A 26,750-nucleotide genomic window follows, 5' to 3' on the forward strand; every position below is an offset into this window, starting at 1 on the left:
ACCCTGAGCATTGTGAATGCCCCCTTAGCAGAATTCATCCTACAGAATACAACTGTTTTGGTGCTGTGCAGGGCAGTTTTTCTCTCACTCTTCTACTCACGGCTCTCCTTCCTCTGAGCTGATACCCCAAGAGCAAAGCACTCTCTTCTGGTGTGCAGTGCCCTGAGAATTCTCTTCTACTCTTACAAATCCTTTCCATCAAGCCTCAGGAAGGGAAACAGAACAATTTGAAAGCCAAACACTATATTAGAAATTCTACCCAGTAGTTTGACCCCTCAAATAGAAATGTTGTTAAGCACTGCCCAAAAGACTCTGGTCTTCTCTAATGAAAGGATTTGCACTCATTGTGGGTAAGGCTTGTGCTGGAAAACCAGATGATACACAGTGGATCAGGCACTAGCACCACGTGCTTCTGACTTCACTACAAGTGCCCTATAGGAAAGAGATTTTTGGGTCACTAAATAACAGGGTATTGTCAGAGGTTACCATGATTTGAAGCAGAAAGTACTTTTTCACACAGCAATTTCTTGCTGACGTTTAACTTCGATTATTTTTTGATATGCAGCATAATGAATCCACAGATCAATTATCCTTTAAGCATACTCATTTTTATAATGTTTTTCTAGCTGAACAGCTAACTTGCTTTGAGCAGAAGACTGAAGACGTTGAACCTGCCTGACTTGAAAGAGAAAATAAGATGGCAATTTCATTGCCATTTTCACACACACACTCACACACACACACACACACACTGCTGTATGTTAGATTGTCAGAGCATTCATATTGGGGTCAGGACTGGATCTTTTCTGGGTGGTAAAACACTAAAGGAATAAACAGGCAAAATAGGCAGACTGAAAGTACTGTTAAGGTAACAACAGCAGAAGCTTTACCGTCCAGGTGACTTGCACTGTCGTGGGTGTCAGCACAACAGGATTATGCAGCCGTACAATGACATCTCCCAGTTCTTTCTGGACTTGCCTGTGATCCACACCTTGTGCTGGAGGGCTGATATCTGCCAGGCACATACAAGAAAGCATTACTTTAATGAGAAGAACTATATATATGGCATCAATAAAAATTACTGAGTAGCCTAATGACCTGATTTGAACATCCTTATAGCACTGTTTTTAAAAAAAATAATGCACTAAGGTTTAAACACAAACTCAAACGAATACCAAATAATGCAAACAAACCATTCACCTCTAGCCACTTAGGAAATAATGAAATATAAATATGTTTAAAGGAGTATTCTGACTAGATGGCAAAGTTTTCTCAGCTCTGGTAAGTGATGAGAGCGATGCAATGTTCACCAGTTCCAAAGTACTCAGATAATAATAATAATAATGCTGCCCAGATGTCTGGAACCAAATTGGCTAGTACAATTGAAGAAAATGAACAGTGTTTTTTTATTTTGTTAGAGTACACATGACATTAAGTCATTATATGCTTCCAAACTTTCACCAAGCTTCCCCTCCCCACATGCCATGCACACAAGAAACAAAAGACTAAAACCAGCATTTTCCTCTGCAAAGCAAATTTTCAATTTACAGACATAACTAATGAAATCTAGTGCAAACACGAAAAAAAAAAGAAAAAGATTTAATTTAGGAAGCCAAACTGATTCTCATCTAGTAAAAGGCCAAAAAAAACAATCTACCACAAAAATTTTCTCTTCAAGATTATGTGCCCTTCAAAGTGTGTGGGGGAATTGTTTCTTCTCGTCAGAATCTGATTATAGAGATATTCAGGAAGGCCAGATAAATGATGGTCATGCCTGTCTAGGCATCTCTGAATTCTGGTTGGTTTTCCCTTGGGATTCAACAGTCAAAGACAGTTCCTCATTTTTTGGATCCACATCATGTCTTTGTGAAAAAAATACATACATCAAAGTTTTTTCCCCTTCTGATGGACTTAGATATGGGAATAGGCATCATGTGATTTCTTTTTGTCTTCTAAATGCTATTTAAAAGAAATAATAGTTGTCTTAAAAATGAAACATTTCAATACAATAACTGAGTTTTAATCATGTGTCTCCAGATCTTGAAAGTAGTTTTTGATGATCAATAATTCGCATTTATAATTCTAGATTGTTATGGGTTCTGAGTCACCAATAAACAATATTGCCACAGGCTTCTATTGATATCCAAGTTAAAATGGCTCCATGGATCTCCAAAGGGAATATAATCCAAATATGAGGGTCAGTGAAGGTACTTGTCTAGAAAATTATGTTTATTTGAAGCAGCCAGGAAACTGAGATATTATAAAATAAAACTGCAGCTCAGGCTGGTCTAAAGGATGATCATTTATGCTTCTATCCACAAAAAGCTATGATCCTTGGTACAATAAACATACAGTTGTCCATGGCTGCATTTTACGTTATTCTGTGGTATACAACCAACAAAGTACCTGTATTCCCTCATAGCAAAAGACATTTCCATCATTTTAAGGGGACATATGTCTAGAAGTAACAGAATAACATGGACTAATAACAAGAAATGAATGCCAAGATGTACGTGTGGAATTCGATTTTCTGGTATATACTCTTGAAAACATACACATGTGTGATGCTCCTAGTGTAATGCCATTTTCACATGATTAGGAGGCTGCTGGTGGAAAAGCAGTTGAGCTATCTCTAAGGTAGTTAAGTATTAAGTATTGGAATAATGGAATCATAAATCAAGCAAAACTGGTTCAAGAAGCTACATCCTGATCACAATTAAATTGGTTAGATATTTTCTCTAACCCCTCTTTTATCAACTTTCAGTGAATATACTATTATTTGTTATTAATTTAGATTTCAGGGATAGAAATATATATACAGTTTTTTGAAAGTGTTTTTTCAGTATATGGTTTCATCTATAAATAATCCAAGAAGAAATCGACTCCTTCATTAGAGTAGTTACTGATTTCTCTGTCCTTATTTCACAAAAGACATATTAGGTAAACCTTTTGAAAGTACCTGATTATCTACTTGCAGTTCACTGGTGAAAATTTACATGAAATCTTATTACTTCTATTTGCTATACTGAATACCAGGACGTTAAATGTTCAGCTATTAAAGCTACCACAGACACCTGTTGCAAATTATTATTATATAGCACTGCTACAGCTGCTTTGTTACTTCTCCATGGCCACTCTGAATAGGCTTTCCACCGTGTGTCAGTTTCTTCTGTGAGCCTGAATTGAATTCAGGCATAATTAGAAATCACATCAAAACATTATGTTAATTTTCAATTGATTTTATGATTTAATTCTATTAAACTGCAGGCTTGCAAAGAAGCTATAAATCCTGTACATGTCTCAGTGTGCTTGACTGCTTAAACAGCTTCTGGAAATGGAAGCTGCAACACATGCTGTAGCTAATTAAAAGACATGTTTTTACTGAAATCAAATTGCTTGTCAGTATGTCAGATAAAAAGTCTATACTTGACACTCAAATGACAAACAAAGTTGTTTTTTTTAGCTAGGTGATAAGTTATGCAGATTAAAAGGCTGTTGCAATGAAAAGCACGAGTCACCCTATAATAATGGGAAAATAAGAAAGAAGGAAACTTGTGATACTCCATGGATAGTCAAGCCATGAAATCCTGCACAACTCACTCCTCCAGCTTTTGAGAAGGCAGTTCTGTTTTTCATTTTCCAGCCATGATTACTACTTTGAGGGTGTAACTATTCAGGACAGAGTTATTCAGGACTAGGCTGGGATGAAGGAGACTGCACAGTTATGCGATAAAGAAATACCACCCTACTCTAGTTTATCTCTTTTTATCCAGCAAAGGACCCAAACAACTTCCAACACACATGCTGGAGACTGACTCAGGATGTCCTCCATGGGCACCTTTAGATCTTCAGAGACAAAAGTCTCTGAATAAGAATAGACAGAGATAGAGGATTTAATTTTAAATTAACTGTGACAGGAGCTATTACTTTGGATTAAAAAAATTATGATTCTAAAGAATTATGAATTCCTGTATTATGACATGTGTAACACAGAACTACACTCTTGAATTAAGTATTCAAACAATGTCTTGTCAAAGCCAAAAAAATCCATGCTGTAAAGGGAAATCTGCTTGTGGCAGTCATATTCAGTTAGAGCTTGATGCAGTAACTGATTCAATAGCAACGGAGGATCACAGCTACCAAACCTATCACCACCCTACAAATGAGGGATTTCACTTCAGCCTTCCTTCTTGGTTTATGCAATGGATTAATATAAAGAACTCAGAAATGCAGGTAAATAAATAGAAGGCCCGTACCCATCTCAGGATAACTTCAATATATTCTTAGCATGCACATGCCTTAATTTACATGAATTCTCTGCCTAAATGTTGGCTCAGATTAATCAATGCTCTATGGATACGTTGTGCATTTCTTTTGATTAAAACTCATTCTAAACATGTTGTCTGCCTATTATAAACAGTTTTTATCACAGCATATCCCTACTACACTAATGGAGAGGAAGAAAGGACATGGAGAGAAAAGATACTGAGGAGAGGAGGGTATTCGGAGTGCTTTTCAGAAAAGCTTGGCTAACTCACATTGCTTTCAATAGAAACCAGGAGCAAATCGAGCTTAAGTGAACTGCAAACCAAAAGGTCTACACTGTAAAAAGGATTAAAGACATAACCTTTCTCTCCTAAGCCCCAGACTGATGCAGCAAACATTGGACTACTTTTATTTTTATTGGTTAAGCTCAAATAATGATTCCTTCAGGGAGTGTGCTAAAGCCAAATGGCCGGACTGACCTATCAGCCAACACTCAGTTCCTTCTTTCTGTTTCAGCTGAAGCACACAAGCCTTAAAACTCCCCCTCACCTTGAGTTCGGACAGGATCTGACATAGGGCTGGGGTCACTCAGCCCCTGAGAGTTGATGGCTCTGACCATGAACAGGTAGATGGTGTTGGGGCGCAGGCCTCTCACAGCGTACAGGGTGCTCTTCACGTGGTTGGCCACCGTCTGCCAGCTATTGCTCACAGACTGACTGCAACGAGAAGAGTGTGGAAGTTTATGAACTAATGCAGAGAAAAATAAAGAAGTGAAAGGACCTATTTTGTAACCTTGGATTGACTCTAAATACAGAAAAAAGTAGTAAAAGCAGGGTGAAATTAAAACTATTTGTTTCAGTTAACTCATTGAGATGGGCTAAAAAACATAAGGCAGCTGTCAAAAGTATTTATCTTTGCAATATAAGTAAAACTTTTTACTATTTCTCTAAAATAAATACCTGCAAAAGGAAAGGGTAGGAAACTGTACAGTAAATTTGAATTATAAACAGTCTACTCTTGAACAAAACCCTTAGAAAGGAAAGTTTTCTTAAAAGAATAATTTTCTATACTGCTAAGTAAACTATGCCAGTAAACTGTCATTGGAAGCAAAATATTCTCCTTGAACTAAATGCACACTCAAAAAATTTTTTGAAAACATACTTTGAAATAGAGGAAAGTATATGAATATTTTTTCTGTCATTACATTTTCAATTCAACATTATTATAATTAAACTACCATCCACCATATGAAAAGATATCACATGCGATTGCTAAAACAGCTTTTAATGAAAATGTCTGGCTTTTGTAAAAGTTTTTGATGGGATGCCATTAAAGCTTATCTAGAGTGAAACATCAGAGAAGTTTAAAGAGAAAATTTTATTTTATTGTGGTTTGCTGTATAGCATTGATAAAAAAATCTTTAAATATATTAAAAGGAAAAAGGAAAGCTACAAGGTTTATGTTGTTTCAAATGCTTCACTCCTACAATGCATAAAGAATAAGTTCTAGAACAAAACCAACAAACTGCAAATACAGTACTGTTCCTTACATACAGCATTTGAGCTAAAATTTGCACGCATATGATTATGACAAATTCTTGCATGAATTTTAACTTAGAGATGAATTGAAGTATTTGCCATTTTTTCAATATCTGGATTAAGGAACACATTTAAGAAGGTTCAGATTTTTAAGCTGAAATGTGTTCTAGAGATACATGTCAGAGTATGGCCCATACACAAACAAACTTGCTAAATTGGAGCCCAAAAGTTCTTTTGTACCCCTACTGTGTGGAAGGGTGCACCTGGAATGTTTTCAGCCTCGTAAAAATTTATCCTGCAGGTTGCAGGATAAAATCTTAAATGAACACTGGTCTTCTCAGTTAGAAGTTTTCAGCTATCTAAAATACTAAAAAATAGAAATTTAAAGCATTTTGACTCCTTAATAGGTACTTCTTTAACAAGAGCAGGAATTAAAGTTTGCAAAGAGGCCTCAGGATTACCCATTTATTTTCATATTATCTGTACTACGATAGTCAAGAACCTGTAGCATTCCCACAGGAAACTCTCACTGATCATCAATGTTAAGAGAAAAGTAACAAATAATTACTGAATTGCTCTGTTATATTCCTGTTGACCTGAAGAAATAGTTAGATATGCTACAATTAATCACTTCAAAAAAAAGTGATAAATTACAAAAAAATCAATGTAAAGAATGTGAATCAATGCCTTCTGTGGAGTTGAGTCATTTAATGAGCTTCTAATGATACGTGTAGAGTCCAAAAGAACACCACAAAACCCTGGTACCAGGGCTTAAGCAAAATTAGAAAGAAAGGAGCTGGAAAGTGGTATAATTCACATACCTAAAAGCCTCAATGATATATGCACTAGCTGGTAGGCTTCCAGGAGTCCCTGGCTGCCAGGACAGGGTGACACTGTTCTTAGTAACATCAGTGACCTGAGGTTTGGATGGTGGCCCAGGGAGGTCATTTATATCATAATTTTTACTGACTGTTGCTCCACCAGATTCTGTGAAGGGCAAATACAAAACAATTACTTTTTATCCTTGGTTATATAATTTGATCAAAGTAGAAGATTAAAATGAAAAACATGGCAAACATCTGCAAAATCAGCATAACGGATGTTCTTAATCTGTAAAGAACTAAGTCAACAATTGCATTACTACCACGTGTTTTTGGATGAAGAGCTATTATCCTTTAAGTACATCAGGAAAGAAAAAAAATGCAAAACTCAAGAGACTATATAGAAATATAAAAAAACCAAACCAAACCAAAAAAATGAAAAGAAAGAATAACAAAAAAGCCCAGCCTGCTAAAATGTACATAAAATACCAAAAAACTCCACTGTTGAGAAAGTTCCTGTATCCAAATTGACTGCATAGAGTCTCACAGAGTACTCACAAAGAGCACTTTGAATTTTCTTGCCAGCCAACTACTGGATAAATCCACATTTTATTAATAGTCCTGTGAGAAGAATTAAAGCATACTGCTGTCACTGGACACAAACATGAATATTTTTGTGATGTCAATGGGCAGTATAACACAATGGCAATGAAACGCAAGGTATGTGAAGGAACGCAGCCTTCTCACCCAAAACTTCTCCATGTCAAGCCTAGAAGAAGTTCTAGAACAGATGACTTGACTCAGAGTGCTGTCATATGGGCTACACTTTCCTCATGCACCAAGTGGAACACATCCCTGGACATTGCTTACCTGTCACCTCCAGCACAGCACTCCAGGACGTCTCCCCACTGGAACTTGTAGCAACACAAGTGTAAGTCCCAGTATCAGACAGCTGGACAGAAAAAGGGCATAAGGGCAGCTTTAACAACCTTTTAGAAGCAGCTAAGTTTACTCAAATTTTCTTTTTCTAAATGTTCCTTGCTAAGAAGGACTTAGCCTACATTTTACACCAGATCAGAAGGCACCAGACATTTTCAATCAATCATTTAATGGGGGCTTGCTTTTAGAGAACTATAATGAGATTACTTGCTTCTAATACTTTACTAATTCTAATTTTCATATTGTTAATGGTACTTTAAATGCTCCACAATGGAGGTTCTTGACAGTTTCAGTGTTTGCATTGGTTACAGCAAATGCAGGTGAAGTCAGGTAACAATATAACAATTAACCTCTTAGAGGGTAAAATCTCAGCATTCATTATCCCATGATGACCCAGAGGTCCAGTTTCCAGTGCCAGGAAGGATGTAACATCACCTCAGACTCTTATGACAGATGAAGTAATTTCTATACACTCCACATAGAAATGCTGCTGAGACTTAACAGTGGTTCTCTCTACACAGACAGTCCTCCAAGTAATTTCCAAACAGCAACATTAAATTAGATCCTGCACCATTCTTACCTTTCTCCCGTTTCACATGGGATTTTAGTTCAGGCTTGCAAGGCCCTTTGGTAGAAAAAAAAATGCACTTGTATAGAGCTATTGTGATTCCCTTGTCCAATTTCAAATTTTTCAATTTATTTTAAATTGATATTCAATCAATTTAAATATTCAATATGTTAAATTTATTTGGGTAAACTGCTTTGAATTAGATTGCCAATAATCTCATCGCTGTATAAACTGTTCTACTAGCAAATTTGCCAAGTCTCTTCCTATTCCCTATTTAAATTTAAAATAAAGATTCCTGAGTCAGGAACTAGTGAAGACTACAGTGATGGATGGAAAATGGTAACTTTACAAAGCACAAAATATACAGAGGGGCTCTCCTTCCACTATGCATAAAGCATGGTAATCTGGAAGTGGAAGCAGAAAAGGGAGAGTGCTGACTCTGGAGATCAAGAAGAATTTCATTCACCATCACATGACTTGATGGAAAGAGAATTGCATCCAAGAAGCTTTATTGGACTTTAAGGAATTGTAATGGGTTTTCTGTTAAATGCAGATTGGCACTATAGCATATGTCCTTATACGTCACTCTTCAAGGAGAATGTCAAGGCAAAAAAGCAAAATGTTCTTTAAATTACTTATTGATATATACTTTAATTGATTTTTAGGTTTGTCATGTAGGAATTTTGTTGCTATTTTCCTTCAGATACAGAGACTGCAGTGTACCATTCTTAAGGGAGGAAGCAACTCATTAATGCCAGCTCAATTTTCTGAATGAGCATAACTTGCATTTCAGGAGATGGTTTTTTGTGTGAAATACAAGCAATAATGAAAACCCCTCTGACAATGGCTCAAAGACTCGAAATATAGCAGTGCTGCTAATGAAATGAGAAAGACTCCTGAAAGGAGAGATTTTCCAGAGAGAGCCTTGTAGCATTCTGAAGCAGTGTTTTATTTTGCTTCCTCCGAGATTTTATTAAATATATAATTCTTCATTACGTGATAATGGGGAATATTTCTCAAGGCTATGGTTCTCAACTTCATTTGTGTACTACTGTGACAGACGGTGTACGGCATACTCAATGAGGTATCTGGTGTACACAACAGAGTAACTTGCAGAAGGCAAACAGCATACAAAGCAAGCTGGAGATGCACTGCTTCTTGCAAGTTATGGCAAATTATCTAACTTCCAGGCTGTGGATGGATTAGATACAGACTTAGTGTGTTGGTAATTCAATCATTTTTACTTTTTTTTGTGCTATGGAAAAAAAAACTACAGGGGAGGTAAAAGGAAAAATCTTTACTATTCAGTAAAATAAAGTTTTGTTCCTTAGTTAATTCAGGTGTCTAATCCTGGTGTGGCACATTTCTACAGCAGAAGGGAGTTTTCCATCAGTGTTGATCTGTCTGAAGGGGTACTGAGTGACATAGGTGAGTTTTTAGTTGTCTTCCTCAGGGCAACTGAGAGATTGGCTCATCAGAAAAATCTCTGTGTTCATGTTATGACTATGTCCATGTTATGTGACTGTTGAAGGCTCATGAATCATTTGATTGTGCTGTCACAGAAATAGCAGAAAAGGATCAGAGAATGGTTTGTGTTGGAAAGGACCTTAAGGATCCTCTCATTCCAACCCCCCTGCCATGGTTGCTCAAAGTTCCAGCCAACCTGGCCTTTAACAGGGATGGGGAATCCACAAATTCTCTGGGAAACCTGTTCCAGTGCCTCACCACCCTCACAGTAAAGATTTCTTCCTGATACCTAATCTAAATCTACCCTCAGCCAGAAAGCAGAGGACATGTGGGTGGCAATTATTAATTATTTTGAACTTGGGTGTATAAGCGTACTTGGACATCTTTGTGGCCCTTCTTTCCCCCTTAGGAAGTGGTGCTAGTCCTTGTTTACATAGACCTGAGAGAAAAGTTAAACATTCCTCCTTTAAACCCATATTTAATTCATAAAATTTGCAAGACACAGGAGAAAACTGGTGTTTATGGCTCTGTGTAGTTTTTGTTCTTAAATCGGAGTCAAACAAGCAGTGCACATCACTGCTATAGAGGCGTTTGTAAAAAATGCCTTTCTGAGCCTTTAAGGAAAATTGGTTACCAGTGAATGAGCCACTTAAGGATCAATAAAAGCCTCATGTCTTTCAGAACCACACTCACTACTAATACTGTTTTCTTCTCCTCTTGCAAGCAATTTTTTTTCCTTTAGTTTACAGACACAGCCTCTAATGGTGAGATTAATGCACTGGCACGATTCAGAACCAATTTCATTGTTTGCATAGCAGCATGCGGACAGGTATCCCAAGAGCTTCTGCCTCATGGACACTCCACAGAAGCCCATCATCAATGCCTGAAAGTTTGTTTGAAATCACTAAGCTTCCACCTTTAATTGCTGCTTTCTAACACTACTGGGGAATCTTGACTATTCAAGCACACTCTTTAATCCAGCTCTACAGGAAAAATGCATTAACCTTCATGGCCTAAACCTGCCTTCAGCCCAGGAAGGAAGGATAAATTGTTTACTCAAGGAAAGCTAGCATAAATTTTTTAATAAATACCATTTTGTTCCAAGGAAGTTCACAATTCATCTACAATCACTGATGAGATGGTATCAAAAATAAAACTGCTCTTTACATCTTGTCATTAGTAGCTATGTTTATTGACATTTTTTTTGATGGCAAAATTAAGTGCAGACATTTCTGCTGACTAAATTAAACAGTTTCTGAAATGATCTTCAAGTTCTTGACAAATAAGTACATATAACTTACTATTTTTCCATATGCACGCTTGTCCAAATACACACAAACAAATACACGTTTATCTTTGAACAGGGAAAAATTAAAAGCCAAAAAAGAGATTAGTGATGCAATATTTATCAACAACATATGACATTATCCTATTTGGAGTATTATAGGATACTGTATTATCTCATGTGTAAAAATGTAAATATTACAATAGGTATTTCATTTTTAATAGAAATCCTTCCGCACATGACTGCATGTATGCTACAGTATTCGTTGTCTTTTCCCATTTGCAGCCTGGTGGAACATTTCCAGGAAGCATAACACTGGAATAAATCAGCCAGCTCAGCACTGACGAATTGTTGATGGAGAAAGCACATGGTCAAACCCTGATGAGCTCCACATCACGTGCTAGCAAAAGTACTTGGAAAATTATGATCAGGTGTTGCCCAGGAACTGCTCTTAAGTTTTGACAGAGAGGCCAATGGCTTCAGGGTAAGACCAACAGAAAATATAAGGAAGGACTGCTCTTTTATCTTTTCTTATCTTATCTTATTTCTAGCTACCCCCAACACATGTTGTATTACAACATACATAAGCTTTTAAATATCAATTCTGTTTTTGGGGAATTCTCATAGACATATGTGAAGTCAGTTTTGCTCTTCTTTGCCCTGCCCTTTCCCACACAATGTCAAAGAATGGATGGTGATTTGATGAGAATTGCATAGTAAAAAAGACAACTTTGAAGACAACAGGAGGTGGCAGAGCTGCCTGAGGCACACACCAAGAGCTCCAAACCGGCCCCGTAGAACCCATCACGCTCGCTGTGCTGCCATTACTCACCCGCAGCGCTTTGATCTGGAGCGTCCCCTGGTCCTGGATGGATGTTCGAGGGTCCCGGCCCAGGAAGGTGAATCCCTCCTTTAGCCAGCTGATGACAGGGAGGGGGTCTCCGGTGGCCTTGCACTTGAGCAGAGCTGTGCCATCCACTGCCAGGGTCTGGTTGATGGGGCCCTGGAGGATGATGGGCGGAGGCCGATCTGTCAGGACTAAAAAGTGGCACAGGCATTGGCATCCACACCTTTAACATCCTCTGCTGCTGCTGTGAGCCCTATTCTGCCACACAGGACCAATTTTGAGAGGCTGCTTGAAGTCAGCCTGTAAGAGGCTAAAAACATTTTTTTCGGAGGAGCCATAGATAGAGGTTAACAGTTACCTGGCATATATGAAAAGCATTTTAGTAAGAGTTTTATTTCACCACTGCGAGATAACATGTAGATAGAAAAATATCTGTTAGCAAAGATCATCAGACTTGTTTGTTTAACACAGGATGAAAATTAAGACCTTGATTCAGAAAAGAATTGAAGTTCATCACTCTTTTCTTCCAGTTTGGGAAAGCACTTAAAGCACACCTTTGATGTCACATCAAAATGTGCTCAATTGCTTACCCAATTTATGGTCTAAAAAAGAAAATCTGATGAGTTAAAAGTGAAACACTATAGCTGTTCTAGCCTGAGTACCAGCCACATCCTCCATTCCTACTCTACCTGCAAGTTTTCATCAGCAAAGAATATCTAAGAGTATACAAAACATTTTCATAATCTGAGGGATCTAAATGACTGTACTGCTCTTTCCAGCAGAGAAAAGCTCAAACTCAATCACACTATTTAACAGCTTACGTATCAAATCATTTCATCACCTTTTAAAGCCATGAACTCCTAATTTTTTTCCCTGATAATTTACATTTTCATGCTTGTAATACTGATTAAAGGACCCTGCAACCAGTGAGCGAGTGCATGGCTGCGTATAAGCCTCATTCCCTGACCAGTGGCATATCTTGAAGATGAGGTAAAATGCTCAGGTTCATTTTTCTTGAAATACATTTTTTTCCTAAATAATTCTGTTGTTGAACCTATTCTCTGAGCCATCTGTTAAGCAACAAAATATAACCTTTATTTCTAAAGAATGTTTTTATACACATTGAATGTGAAATACTTGAATATAAACAAGGCTAGGACTCCTGCATAAAATTTGTATAACAGAACTGAGAACTCTTTTTTCTTTTAATGTAATTTTATATATTTACCAGCCACACTGCTGCTGTTTTAAATCTTTGAGCAACTGAGCTATTGTGTGATTGGTGTTAAATATTGTAGCAGGCAGGATTACCTTCTAAACTGGTGCAAGTTAGACTGCCTCTGCTGATGTCAATTGAGTTTGAATCATTTATTCTAGCAGAGAATCTGTTTACTATAGTCCATACACAACACCTGACAGTGAAGTGAAAACAAATTATTATGAAGCAATATGGTTTCTGTTGTACTTGAGCTGTTTGAGATGCAAACCTCTGGAACCGTCAACAGATGCAAAGTGCTTCCCTTATGCTATTTAATAAATAAAATAAAACACGGATATGTTAGTGGTACATTTTATGCCTAAAATAATTGTTTCTGAAATTTTAATGTTGCAAAAATACTACTACCTTTTTTTTGTTAACAAGACTCAGAAAGAACAGAATCATTAATATCAGAATCACACCTTGGAGTGTGAGCTCATCACATTCATTGAAACTGAAACTGAAAATAAAAAGCCAATACATATTTTGAAACTGAAAATAGAAAGTCAATGCAGATTATTTCTCAACACCAAAAGTGAAAGCTATTTTGGAAATTCTGAAATATCACCCACTGAACCCAGAGATAGGACAGGAAACACTATATAACAAGAAAAATGTAATACGTTTTCACCTTGATACAAAATTTTTGATCTCATTAAGGTTCCCTACGACTACACAGTTCAGTCATTTGGTGAAATAAAAATTGATCTCAGCTCACATGTACTATCAGGGTAGCTGTAGCCTGAGTATATTCAAATTAAAACTTAGCTGTGCAAGTTATCCTTTAGATTTAACGTAAAACAGCAAATTCCAGTATTCTAGGTAGCTAAAAATTAAGGAAGAATAACTATTTCAGTTGCTAGCTATTCCACTGCAATTATTTGCTTCACCTAAGTGTCTCATATGTGTAGCAATGTAGCTTTTTCAAAACCTACTGCATTACAGGTATTGTTCTTTGGCATGTAATTAGTTTTTTTTTTACAGCCCAAATGAGGAGCTCCTAATCCTTTAAATAGCTCTGATCAATAGTGTAATTGAAAGCCTCCTGGCCAGAAGGAATCTTCCTTTTCAAGGATGTTATGGGTGAAAGACCACTACAGGTTTCCATGACACTAAGGCTAAAGGTTAAATGAACACTTAGGGTTTTCACTGATCTGTGAACGGCTGTATTGTCTTCACAACTACGACTTGTAAATCTTCTCGAAAACCTTCTGTGTGCTTGTATTCCTACTGCTTAGGTCTCCTCATTAGTAAGGATCCAAAACTTGGTTAGAGTTTAAAACAATATATATATTAGAAGCATTCTGAAGAAGAGAGTGCTAGTGAAAAATAGCCACAAAATGGTGAGGGGATTATTAGTTGCTTTTAAAACATTTTCATTACTTTTTTTTTTTTTTTTTTTTCCATTTACATAGTTTTCTCCTAGCTGGAAACTTCTACATCTCTTCCACAAAAACATTTTGTGTACCTACAAACATATTTGCATGGTAAAACAGAAGTTGATGTCAAAAGTAATTTAGTTTTAAAAAAGGTTTTGAAACTATTTGCCAGTATCCATATACCTGTATATTCTGGTAACTGAAAAATTAACAGATTCCTTTTGTGTTAAAATGCATCTTAATTTTGGAGTGGATTATAGGAAAACAACAAATTGTATTTGTTCATGAACATTTTATTCACTAAAAATGCAATTTGGATCAACTGAAACTGTATTTAAATTTGGGGGGATTGTGGTAAAGTTACAATGGAAATTAAAATAAGAGAAAGACAAAATGAAGTCTTTAATTGGCACTTATAAAATCAAAATTTCAAAAAAAATTGTCCTGGTGAATTAATAGGTAAAATCAGACACAAGTAAGGAAATTCACATGATGAACACTCATGATAGGGCAGGGTGCTCTCTGAAAGGTGGAAAAGCAGAGACCAATCCCTCGTCCATCTTTATTTTTGGTGGAAGAGCTTCACAGGAAGTTGTGAAGTTGTTCTGGGTTTCTCCTGTTTGAAGCTGTCACACTTGCTAAAGAACATGTAATATATGTTGGATGAGGGATAAGAGTCATGGTGGCCAGATTTGCAGACAAGTAAACTGTGAAACATTTATTAATAAATTTTAATACTTATTGAGGAGAAATTAAAATCTTCTCCAAAATATTCTGCACATGATTGACAAATATTAACACAATACTAATTGGAAACTATTCCTTATATGTTGAGAACAGACAGAGATGGAAGCACTTGGTTTATTTGCATGATCTGTCATTTTAAGATTGTGAGCTGCATATTCATTTCTTGGGTTTGAAAGGATTGCTAAGATTGTTCAATTTTTAAAATGATTTTGCTTTTCCAGATGTGCATTAGACAGTGAATTACATGATAGCCTTTCAAGAAAATACAAGATTTGAATTTCAAATATGCTGAAGGCTCTTAGCACAGTCCATAATCAGCAAAATTATCACTCAGCTCAGCACATTTCATCACAGCTAGTAATCTCTTCTCATGTGAACACTTGAGTTAAAAATATTTCCAGTAAAGACTTGTAAGTGCAAAGATGTAACAACTGAAACACTGCTATATATGGTATAATTAAGCACTTGTTTTTCTGCACATGACATGTTTTCATTCTGTATTGGAACTTCAATTGGATCTAAATTACTCTGGATCAAACAAAAATGTGTTCAAAATGAAAAAGATGGCTCGCCACTATTATTAAATCATTAACCAAACAGAAAAATTCTGGGCTAGGAAGTAAAACTGAAATCACCAGCCAAAAACTAGAACACTAATGCTTAAGCATATAGCTAGCATGCACAGTGTTTATCTTTTATTATATTCTTAAAACTATTAAATTAGATTTCCCTACTGATAAAAGTCATTAGCTCCCATAACTTCTGCTCAGCATCAACCAAAAACCAGATTATTTTGACATTTATGGTTAACTTCCTAACTAAAAGCAATTAAAAAAATATCTGTGATCTAATGGTTCATTTATTCACATAATCTCAGCTCCACACTGTTGTTTTGGCACTTTTCTCCTGACCTCGCCTGCCCTTTGACTCCGAGATGAAATGGTATTTCTACAAAGCAATCTTGTATTATTTCATAATGATTGTGCTGACAGTGGGTTCTGGAAAGCATTTGAGGAAGGCAGGCCTTGCACTCCTTGAGCAGCGGAGCCACCAGCTAATGCTTTCTCGAGCAATGTGCAATGCACGCTGCCTTTAATCAGAATTAACCGGAGATGAGCCTGCATTTCAGCAGGGACACTCTCCCTTGGCTTGTTAAACAAACTAATGAAAATTTCAAAGAGATCAATTAGGATTTATTTTTTCCCCCCCACAAGAAATAGATAAAGATGGACCAAAGCCCTTGGCTTTCAAAAGGAAGAATTTCTCATCACTAGCATCCTTGAACCTGATTTGATCCACTCGGTGCCTGTTGCTGTAAATCTGTGCAGCATCAGCAGGTGTGACCATTTAACAGCTCAATGTCCTCCCAGGCAATGTTTGTGTGTTCTATTTATTCCAATCACAGTCATGGCCCTGAATCAGGCAGCGCTATGGACAGATATTAAAAAATATTGCCTTTCCATTCCTTTTAAATGACCTTTTAATCTACATTTAAATTTGAATTGAATGAAAATTCATCATTTTGTCATAGACCATGAGAGAAAGGACTTAAAGACACTGCAGAGCAAAGCCAAGTCTTTAGCCTCCAGAAACTACAGAAAAGCAATGTGTTTGAAAAGATGCAAGGGTAAGGCAGAAATTATTTCCCCTTGTCATAAAAATATAGGCAGCTTTTGGAAAACAAAGAAAAGGCATCAAATTAATGCTCAAACCTCTATAACATGAGCCTGAACCTCTCTACCTGTCACTTGTGATGAATATGCTCTTGTGAAAAGGCAGATTATTCAAAATTAGACATCTTTTCAAACTTTCATGGTGCAGGCAGGTCTCTAAGGGAACAGTAAAAGTAGACCTCTGCATATAACAACAGTTTTAATGGCAAAAATTCATCAAAGTCTGTCAGGAGATATTTAATGTGTCAGTTAAGATAAGGAATAATGATGCTGGGGAATGCCACAGTCTCTGAGTATAAGAGGAATTCTCTTGTTTTCTTCACTAACATTAAAGGATGCAAACTGCCTTCCATCCACAATAGGATGAAGAGGGATATCAACAGGATTCCTGACACATGAAAAGGATTCATGTTTGTAGATGGGAAACCTCAAGGCAGGATGAATTTCAAACCCAAAAATTTGAAATGAAAAGCAACAAGACAGACCACGTAGTGCTTTTCCTTTCCTGAAAACTCTTCTCTACTTATGGATTTTCATGACTTTTTTCACACTTACCTCTACTGAGGCATTCTTAGAACACAGCTCTGATGTAGGTGCCTTATTCACGGAGGGACTAAAGGGCTACACGTTTTAGGCATTCTAAACTAACAGTACTCCACCACCTTCAGAGCAACTCTTGATTTAATTGAGCTAAGGACACATCCCCTACTTGTCTAAGATAGGACTGAAGACTGCTGGGAATGGAGATACATGTTTTTGCACTCCAATTCACTGCTTTAATCACAAACCTATTAATTCTCCTTTTTTTTTTTTTTTCCCCAGTCCTATCTTAGCTCTAGCAAACCAAGCAGCTTCATTTCTCATCGAAATTACTCTGAGCTGGTTTGTCCTTTTTTTTCCATTGTTAACAAACCTCCAGAAAGCAAGCAAGAGGCAAACTAGACTTTGATGCCTTTTTTACTCCATAGACAAATACAGAGATCTTTTCTCACTTTACTTCCTATAGAAAATTGTCCATTTACTTGTATGATTTATGTGGTCTCATATGCTTTTTTTTACACTGTTTTTAAAGTACTTTTGACAGGAAAAAACAGTAGGAATTTCTAATAGCTCACCATCAGTAACCTCCAGCTGAGCCTTTGCTAAAATGCTTCCAGCAACCGTCAGTGCTTGACAAATGTAGTAGCCTGCATCAGACCTCTGAATGTTGGTAATGGTGAGGTCTCCGGTGGGTGACACGGAATATCTGCTGTTGGGCTGCAGAGGCTGGTTTGGGAAGAGTAGGTTCTGCAAAGACAATTCATCTCACATCAATTCAAAACACAAAAGCACCACTTTTCCTTCAGCTACAGAGACAATGATTTTTCCTTAAAAGTACTATAAATAATCGAGGAGAAAAAGTAAGTGTGTTCTGACTTTATGAACACATAGAGCTGCTTTTCCTGCCTTGGGCAACTCAGAGTTTAAATTAGAAACAGCCTTTTGACAGCACACAGTGCTGTGTTCTGACTGGGGTGCAGGCAAGGAGACATTTTCCACAATCACACTTGAGCGATTTATATTTATGACACATTCATCTTCATTCTGAATGTAATTGTAATAATATACTTGGCTATCAAACCACAAGGACAAAACACTACAGTAAACAGTAGAAAACTAGCAGAAAGCATTGAATCCTGAAGACCTGAGGGAGCAGAGCACTGTTGTTTGGCTGTGAACATGTTCTGAGAAAAGGAGAAAGTAAGAGCATGGCACATAAGTAAAGCTGGGAAGAAGACAGGAGCATGTCATAAAGTAGGAGAAGCTGACAGAGCATGAGAGTTTAAAGGAGAAGTAAAAGGAAATTAAAACTGTGATACACTGAAGAAGTGCAGTGTAGAGCCTGGAGGGTGAAGAGAAAGGGTATTAATCTGATGTGGAAATCATCAGAGAGAAAAAAATAATTGCACGTAGGATAAGATATCAGTTAGCACAAAACAGGGAGATTAGTTTTTGCCTTTGGGCTGGATTGGAGAAAAGAGAGATGTCAATAATAATAATGGGAATGGCTCTAGTAGCCATTGCATATGATGAAGGACTGAATGAATCAATACTACAGATCCAAAAAGGTTTTAATGGTGAGAGCTGTTTTTCCAAGGAAAATGTTACACCCTCTGGCACAGCTCTTGTGAATAGATAAGAATAGGAATAGGAAGGCAATGTGAAGAGAAAGGTCAGCAGCATTGCCCAATGAGACAGAAACCAGAACAGCTTGAAAAATAATTAAACAACAGTAATTCCTGTAAAATAGGGTCTGGATTTTATGTCAACTCAACAAGCCTCTATGAAAAATACAGTTGTTTGCATCAGGAATTCCTCGAAACACTGTTACCATGCTGTGATAAGCTCTCATTCATTACTGCAGCTCTGTCTAGCTCTGCTGTGCTTTCTCATGATGACTCCTTATTAACTTTTAAGCTTGTCTGTATGGACTAAAAATAAAATCTAAAAGTGTAGAGTAGGGTATTAAATGAATTTTCTGCAGATGTTTCTTCTAAAGCAGACCTTGATGGTTTGCAAAAATTATTTGGAACTGATAAGCAACAAACTGCTTAAGAAACAAGTAACAATTCAAATAAGAAACAAATTCTACTTTTAAGTGGATTAAAACACCTTTATCTCTATGGTTTTGACAGCTAAAGGAAAGAGATATGCTTTAAATAGGATCCAACATTCCAAGTATCCTTACAATTATATTAACCTATTGGGTTACTTGTCACACTAGGCTTTTCTCTTATCCACTTTCAATGGAAATGTTTAAGAAATTTATAACAGCAAATTTTTCCTCAAAAATCAATATGCACCCAGTAAACATGTCAGATCCAATAGGAAAAAAAAAAGTGTTAAAATTCTGAAACAATTTTAGCCTACAGGACTAAGCGGGTCTCTCAAATAATTGCCCTGTTTTCTGAACTGCCTTGAAACTTTCAGAATACTTCTGCCTGGCACAGATACCTACTGGATGAGGGTATTATGAAAACTTCAGTAAATATTATGAAAAAGAGGAGAAATTTGACATGGCTGATCTTGACTTCATTTATCACTCATTATGTAAAGTACAAAAAGAAGTACAGTGTAAAAGGCAGTGCAAGGATTAAGCTCTTAATTCTTAAAATAGTCCAGAACCATCTTTATCACTGCATTAGAAAGGGGAATCCATCCTTCTTTTTATCTTCAGCATGGGCTTCTCTGTTCTGGAAGGGTACCATGTCCCAGTGAATATTCCACACATCAGGAGGAGTTCACCAGTCTTATGACTCCTCCCTTCAAAGACCAGATAACTATGAAGTATAACTTGTCCTAAATTACAGTACAACCCATTTTTCAACGCTTGTCGCAATTTCAGTGGTTTTAGTTAGCTGTCGGGTTGCTCATTTGGGTGCAATGGTGGCATGCTGGGTTGCAAACAGAGGGACCAGAGCCATCCCTGGTACAGTACCACTGAATTTATCTCAAGGAAGAATTTAATCCACAGAGTCTAAAGGTTACACAGGCCCTGCCCTTGTGCATGTCATTGGTGGGTGGCTGCTGTGCTCTGGGGAAAAGGCCACCAAGCACAAAGGACCAGCTGTTTACACACAAGCTGGTACAAAAAAATTACTCAGGAGGGAACTGCTCCCCTCCCTTCCAGCTGGTTGTGCTCAAAAACACAGGATCGAGAAATGAACTCACAACCAAAAATGCCCTACAATTACTGGAGTGGGATAACACGACTGTATAACATTACTTTAAACACTGGAAGTGGTGCTGCAAACAGTACCCCTAAAAGCAGAAACAGCATTGTAGAGACAAGCATAAATTATAGCTGGGATGCAAAGGTGAAAAGTCATGTAATTTGGCAAAAATACCACCCTCCATTGCTATGATGATATACACTGTGTGGAAACTCACTCACTCTGTGTCATCTCACTGCAAAATCTGCCAAGTTATACATTGAGATGGCAACCCCAACTGGTGTTACTTCACTGATGATCGATTAACATGAGGATGTTGTAAACCACATTGAGCCATGTTTCAAGGTTTGATTATAAACCATGCAAGTATCAATTTTTATGTTGCATTTATTTGCCAAAAAAGACTATTCTAACCCTCAGGGATCTGGTTCTCAATATGGTAATTAATTTTCCAGGTTTGTAATTAAGCAGCTTCAACATAGTACAATCAGTAGGTAATAACATTCAATTAAAGACACAAGATGCATTTTCACCTTAAAATGTTTTTACCCTTGAAGTGATACCAATGAAGAGGATAAAATAGAGTATTAACACTTTTCAATTACGCTAAATGACTTTAATCCTGAAAATGATGTCCTACTTTAATTAGAAGCTCTTCTCTTTATTACAGCATGATGGATGTCCACTTTATTAGATTCAAGTGTGACACTATAAGCTCACTTTACATAAACATTACCATGTTATTAAAATGCTCTACAAGGAAGGGGTTTGAAATGTTTGCTAGCACATCAGTATTTCCTACTTTAATTTCAATATGCTATTCTACTTTTCCCTTGGAAAAATTGTCACCTTAGTGAGACTCACAATACTGTATTTTTCCAGGATGTGATCTTTGGAGGCTAGATCTAAGTTTCTCTAAATATTATGCTGAGAGATATACATGGCTAAGGTTAAGCTTACACTCAGACAAGCTTACATGCATAAAGTAATTGTGTTGTGTCTTTGTAAGACACCAAGACAGCAGAGCACAAAATGCTGTCAGCCTGGTCCTGTCATTCTGGACCAGTTTTCTGATCTCCTAAGAAGGTGGAGCACAAGCAGGTGGGGCAGAGCAGGAGATCTGTGGTTCAGCTCTTATTTCACAACCTGGGACACACAATGCCTCCAGTAAAGAAATGTTATGTCATCCCATTCAAATATTAAGCTATAGAAGTTAGTGTGGGCTGATGGCAACGCCGATTGCTACCTCACAAAGTCTGCCTTCGAAGATGATCAGGGAAATATTTCCAAAACCAGATCTGGAAATTTCTTGGGACAATTTTACTGAAGAAAGCATCTGTGTGTTCAAAACTTGCATCTGTATGCCAGTGCAAATCAGCTTGCTGGATACATTCTGCTTGATCATGTCTAGACAGGTTGTGAACTGTAATTACTGGCTCTGATTAGTTCAAAATTGAGTCATACCTTTTTTTATCTACTGTGCCTGCCTCATCCACCTGTTTGTTGGGGGCTTCAGAACAAAAAGCCTTTAAGATATATACTGTTGCTTTCTACTCATCTATACAGCGCCTAGCACAGGTTTCAACAACTTAAATGGCCTTTGTGTTCTTCAAAATATTAAAAAAAAAAAAAGCAACACAAATTTCAGTAGAGAATAGTGATAGTTTAAAAAGACAAATTTCTTTCGAAATTTTGAAAGATTAAAAGAATCTATGAAAGAGAATATAAATAATTTTCCTTAAAATGTAACAATATAACTATTTAGAAAGACTTGAAAGACTTACAGGCTGATTGCAACTTACCTGACTTCCTTCTTTTTGCCAGAAAACAGCTGGCTGGGGGTTTCCTTTAGTTTCACAAGGAAAAGTCACAGTTCGACCCTGGGCTACAATCTGGTCTCGTGGTCTCACCACAAACTGTGGGGGAGCTACAAGGTAAGAAAAACCATGGTGTAAGTTTAGGATATTTTGCAAGGGAGAGATAGGGAATATTGAAAGAAAGAGACAACATTATGGAGATTTGTTTTATGTCAGAGGACATGACACCAGAAACATTCATTAGTATAGACAGAATTAATATATAAACGGAAACAACAACAGTGACAAAGAGAGCAGCAATATATGTATGTGACATCCCCAGTTACTAAAAAAAAAATTAAAAAAGGAAAGAAACATTACAACCATACATGCTCGAGTCAATTCTGATGACATTAAATGCTAAAGTGCAGGAGTCAGGTGTTTATGTTGCTGACTCTGGATGTATTCTACCTTTGCTCTGGAAAGGTATCAGCACCCTCATATCCCCTCACACTTCACAGAGCTGCTGGACCTATCGTGTATTGCAGGGTATGAATTAGGATAAACAGACTGCCTTTCTCAATCTGCCCCTCTGGACTTTTAAAAATGATTGAGAAAGGAGAGAAAGGTCTGGATCACCAGTTCAAGAGCTCCCTTATTCCTCTTAGAAGCAGTGTGGTCAAGAATGGATTGGGGAGGAGGACTTGCTGTAAAAAGAATGGTTGTTAAAAGAACACAAACTTGGTAAATCCAGGTTTCAGCTAGTTTAAAGATTAGAGAGAAGCAAAAGTTGAAGAGTTAGTGGGCAGAGGTGAGTGCTGAGTAAGAAGGAATAGGTATTTCAGGAGATAATGAAGACACAAGGAAAAGAAAAAAGGAGACTGGAGTCAAAACAAGAAAGAAGAAGCACTGGCTATGTTTTCAAGCAGCTGGCATTAAGAATGTTCAGTCACAGGGGACCAGGAAGCACAGTCAGAAGTGAACAGTTTCTAAGAGAGGGGCATAGGTTGACTTGTCTGGGGGGTAATGGTGGAGAATAGAGAGTCAGTGCTTGGTGGGAATGTGAAGATAGAGAAAAGGTGCTAATGAGTAGAAAGAAGTGTGGGGAAGAAGTGTTAGAGGATTTGGGATAAAAAGCTTGAACTCAGTAACTATGTTGAGCATGATGTAGTAGTGAAGCAAATGACTTTTCTATGGGTGACATGAAAACTCTCCAGTCTTGGTTCATCACTGGAATTCACTGAAACTGGATTTGTACTCTCTTGCATATTTTAAAAATGTAAGCAGCATCTCCAAATATTCTTAACAGAGGACTAGCTAGCTTTTGGGGCAGGCTGAAGAAGGGGAAAAAAAGTAAAAGAAAAAACCCCATACCCCTCACCCCACCCTCGTCTACCGTTCCACAATTGATTTTGTGGTTGTGCAGAGGGATGGTTTAGGAACACTAAGCTTTTAGGTAAACAGAATTTAAGTGTTTTAGAAAACCGTATTTTCAGCATTATAATTACAAACTATTTAATTAGGCACAAAGAGCAATCAAGACCCAGCTTCCGATTACACCTGCTGACAGCACAGACACAAACCTGCTAACTGCATAGAAACATGAGCAAACCTGATTTTCTTGAAACACTTCGCAGTTATCTCATGAGGTACTTCCCAAGGCTTTACAGATCAGAAGGAGTCTAAAGAGCATCAGTTGAATAGTGCTGGCACTCTTAAAACACGAACTGCAAAGCACTTAAACATCAATTTAGAATCACAATCAATTTAGAAGTTAGAGGGTATTTTCTTCTGCCTCACACTCCTAAAGAGAGGTCTGGGCCTCACTGGAGAGAAATGTCCACCTCTTCCTGCACCTTAGCAGGTGTTAATCTTATGAACAGACAGGACTCCGGGTGAGGTGCCCTCTTGCTGCCTGTTTATAGCCATGTGTTTTGAGGTTTCTATAAGGTATTGCTATACATACTCTAGGAACTGAGCTCATGCTGTACTACACCTCAAGTGCTGAGCTGCAGCAAGTTACTTGGGTTTCCCTCACCTTGTTTTACCCAGTATATCTGCGAGCAACCCCCACAGGTGCCAGGCAATGGCAGTGTGGTAATCAGTGCATGTGATTGTTCAGTGGTGCAGGAAGGAAAAGAGGAAAAGAGCTGTAAGCTGTGAAGCAGAAACCTCCCTTCCTATAGACACACCTTACACCAAAGTATCTCTACAGTTCTGACCACCTGCTTAATAAAGGTCACTGAATCAGCCCAGTGTTCGCTGCTCAGCTATAGAAGTTCATTGCTCAGGACATTAATATAGAATCGACAGTGACCTCAGGCACAGCAGAGAGAAGAAACCCCCTAATCTCTTCAGGTACTACACCTGCACTTGACAGGAGCTATGCATGCCTGACTCCTGTCTATGCAGCATTGTGGGTGGCCTCAAGAGTACAATCCTCCTATGGTGACTAAAAACCTGGTGTCAGGAGACCATCCCATAGATCAAACCTAAGCACGATGGATGCTTAAATTCACTTCTTAGGCTTGCTTGGTGCACTGGGGGGTGCACAGACAGTGCTCGCAGGCAGCTCAACAGAAGCAAGAAGGGCATGGCATTTCCATGAGCCTGTCCTTCAATCATGTAAGAAAGTAAATGCAAGGCAGGCAAGTTTAAAGGTTCATCTGAAACATTCTCACACACAGAGGTCTGTACTGTAAATCAATAATTCAGAGATCTAAACAGATACAACACAACTGAGTTTGTTGCTGTAGCAGACCTTCCAAGAATCAAATTAAGGTAATTTGGTAGTCAAGGAACAATGAGAGATATACGCCCTGGTTTCTACCTAGTTTCCAGTTTTTGACCTATCCCTAATTTTGAACATCTCTCACTTTCCTAAGAGCAGAGAAAGGTTCCTTTTTAAAAAAAAAAAAAAAAATTATTTTTTTTTTTTAATTTTCCCCCCAACAGACAAGGAAAATAAATCTGTAGCTCAGACATCGACAGACCCTGTGGCTCTGTTCTCTCTCTGCCACACACCAAGTCCTCTCCACCATTTGACATACTACATGAGCAGATCTTTGGCCTCATCGTTACTAGGACAAGATTTCTAAAGATTCCAGCAAACAATGGTGTAGAGTTCCACAACACTATCTTTTCTAGCTTTGCTCTGCAGCCATAATTACTAGAAATTCACTATAAAAATAAATGAATCAGAGCTTTTACTCACATTAAATCAAGGACAAAACCAGTTTCTTCAGCCAAACTATTTAGTACCATAATTTTAGAGGACATGAAAAACATAATTTTTGAAAAATAAAACTTTGCATGCATTTTTTTAATTTATTCAAAGATGGGGTTCTATAATGAAGGAAACCTTCATTTTGTCGTAGTTTGTTGTCATATTCAGCTATAGCTCTGTTTACAGACAGCCTCTGATAAAAATACCATTGTTTACAGCATTTAAACAATGTTTCCATCATATCAAAATTTACCTGTCAGTTTCTAGTTGAACTTGAAAACTGAAAGTAACAGTAAATAATTGCAGGAGTAATTCTTGGTTAAATGTAACTACCCAAACACTATGACTGTCATTATCCCCAAAGAATGCAGTGTGACCCTGCTCAGAGACAGCAAGGCTTTCTTTTTGGTTCTTCAATTGAAGAATTGGGTTCTTCAGTTTTCCTAAAAAGAGAGCTCATTATGTTCACATATGGATGCTGTTTATAAAGACAGATGAATATTATTACTTCCATTCTGCAGAAGGGTTAAGTGAGATCATGACTTTCCCAAAGCGCAGCTTCAGTCGAACATTGGGCAAAATTTATTTAAGCCATTATTGCTGCTCTCAAAGTAGGTGAATTTCTAAAACATTCTGAAAAGGTACAGTTAGAGAAGTAACAGCAGGCTTGATATGCTTCAGCTGTTAAAGTTAGGTGGCACTTTAATGCTTAATTCAAGCTAACCATTAAGATCATTAGAAGGATCTGTTCAAAAAACTTAGGAAGCAGCAAACGGAGTGTTGTGCCTATCAGACTATTACCTTTTACTATTGGAAGAAGCAGAGTGGAAAACCTCTTGCCTAACTGACATCTGAAAGTCAAAGACAGTGGCTCTAAAATGAAATATATTGCTTGAATTTCAGCAGACTAGCCAAAAATATGGGAAAAAAAACCCCATTAAGATTACAGAACCAATATACTTCTATTGAAACTTCTTTTCCCTTTTTTTTTTTTTTTTTGAGAAATTTAAATAGTACACAGTAAATTAGATTTGATTTCTGGCAAATTATGCTTTGATGCTGCATTCAGCAAGCGCTGGCTTCAATCAATGTCACACTAAAGCTCTGTTATGCTAATAAATTATATGGAAATCAGATGGTTGAACATGAATAGAAAGCATAGGCCATGTACGAGGGGGCTTTGAGATGAGGGGATGGGGGGACCCTAAGGTTAATCACATCATGTTC

At 37.4% G+C, this 26,750-nt stretch overlaps 1 protein-coding gene across 12 annotated transcripts in view; it reads right to left on the bottom strand.

The window, feature by feature from the left end:
* The window catches only part of ROBO2 (roundabout guidance receptor 2), a 1,061,828-nt gene that overhangs the window by 81,273 nt on the left and 953,805 nt on the right, over positions 1-26,750 (bottom strand). For all 12 annotated transcript variants that reach the window (XM_048289014.1, XM_048289042.1, XM_048289061.1 and 9 more), the window contains 7 exons: positions 22,304-22,428; positions 17,904-18,075; positions 11,717-11,922; positions 7,496-7,577; positions 6,626-6,791; positions 4,816-4,982; positions 891-1,012 (listed from right to left, as the gene is read on the bottom strand). In XM_048289014.1, the coding sequence (XP_048144971.1) occupies positions 891-1,012; positions 4,816-4,982; positions 6,626-6,791; positions 7,496-7,577; positions 11,717-11,922; positions 17,904-18,075; positions 22,304-22,428 (1,040 nt within the window). The remainder of the gene's footprint in view (positions 1-890; positions 1,013-4,815; positions 4,983-6,625; positions 6,792-7,495; positions 7,578-11,716; positions 11,923-17,903; positions 18,076-22,303; positions 22,429-26,750) is intronic.

The sequence above is a fragment of the Corvus hawaiiensis genome, chromosome 2 (assembly GCF_020740725.1).
Source record: "Corvus hawaiiensis isolate bCorHaw1 chromosome 2, bCorHaw1.pri.cur, whole genome shotgun sequence".
NCBI classification, from domain to species: Eukaryota; Metazoa; Chordata; class Aves; order Passeriformes; family Corvidae; genus Corvus; species Corvus hawaiiensis.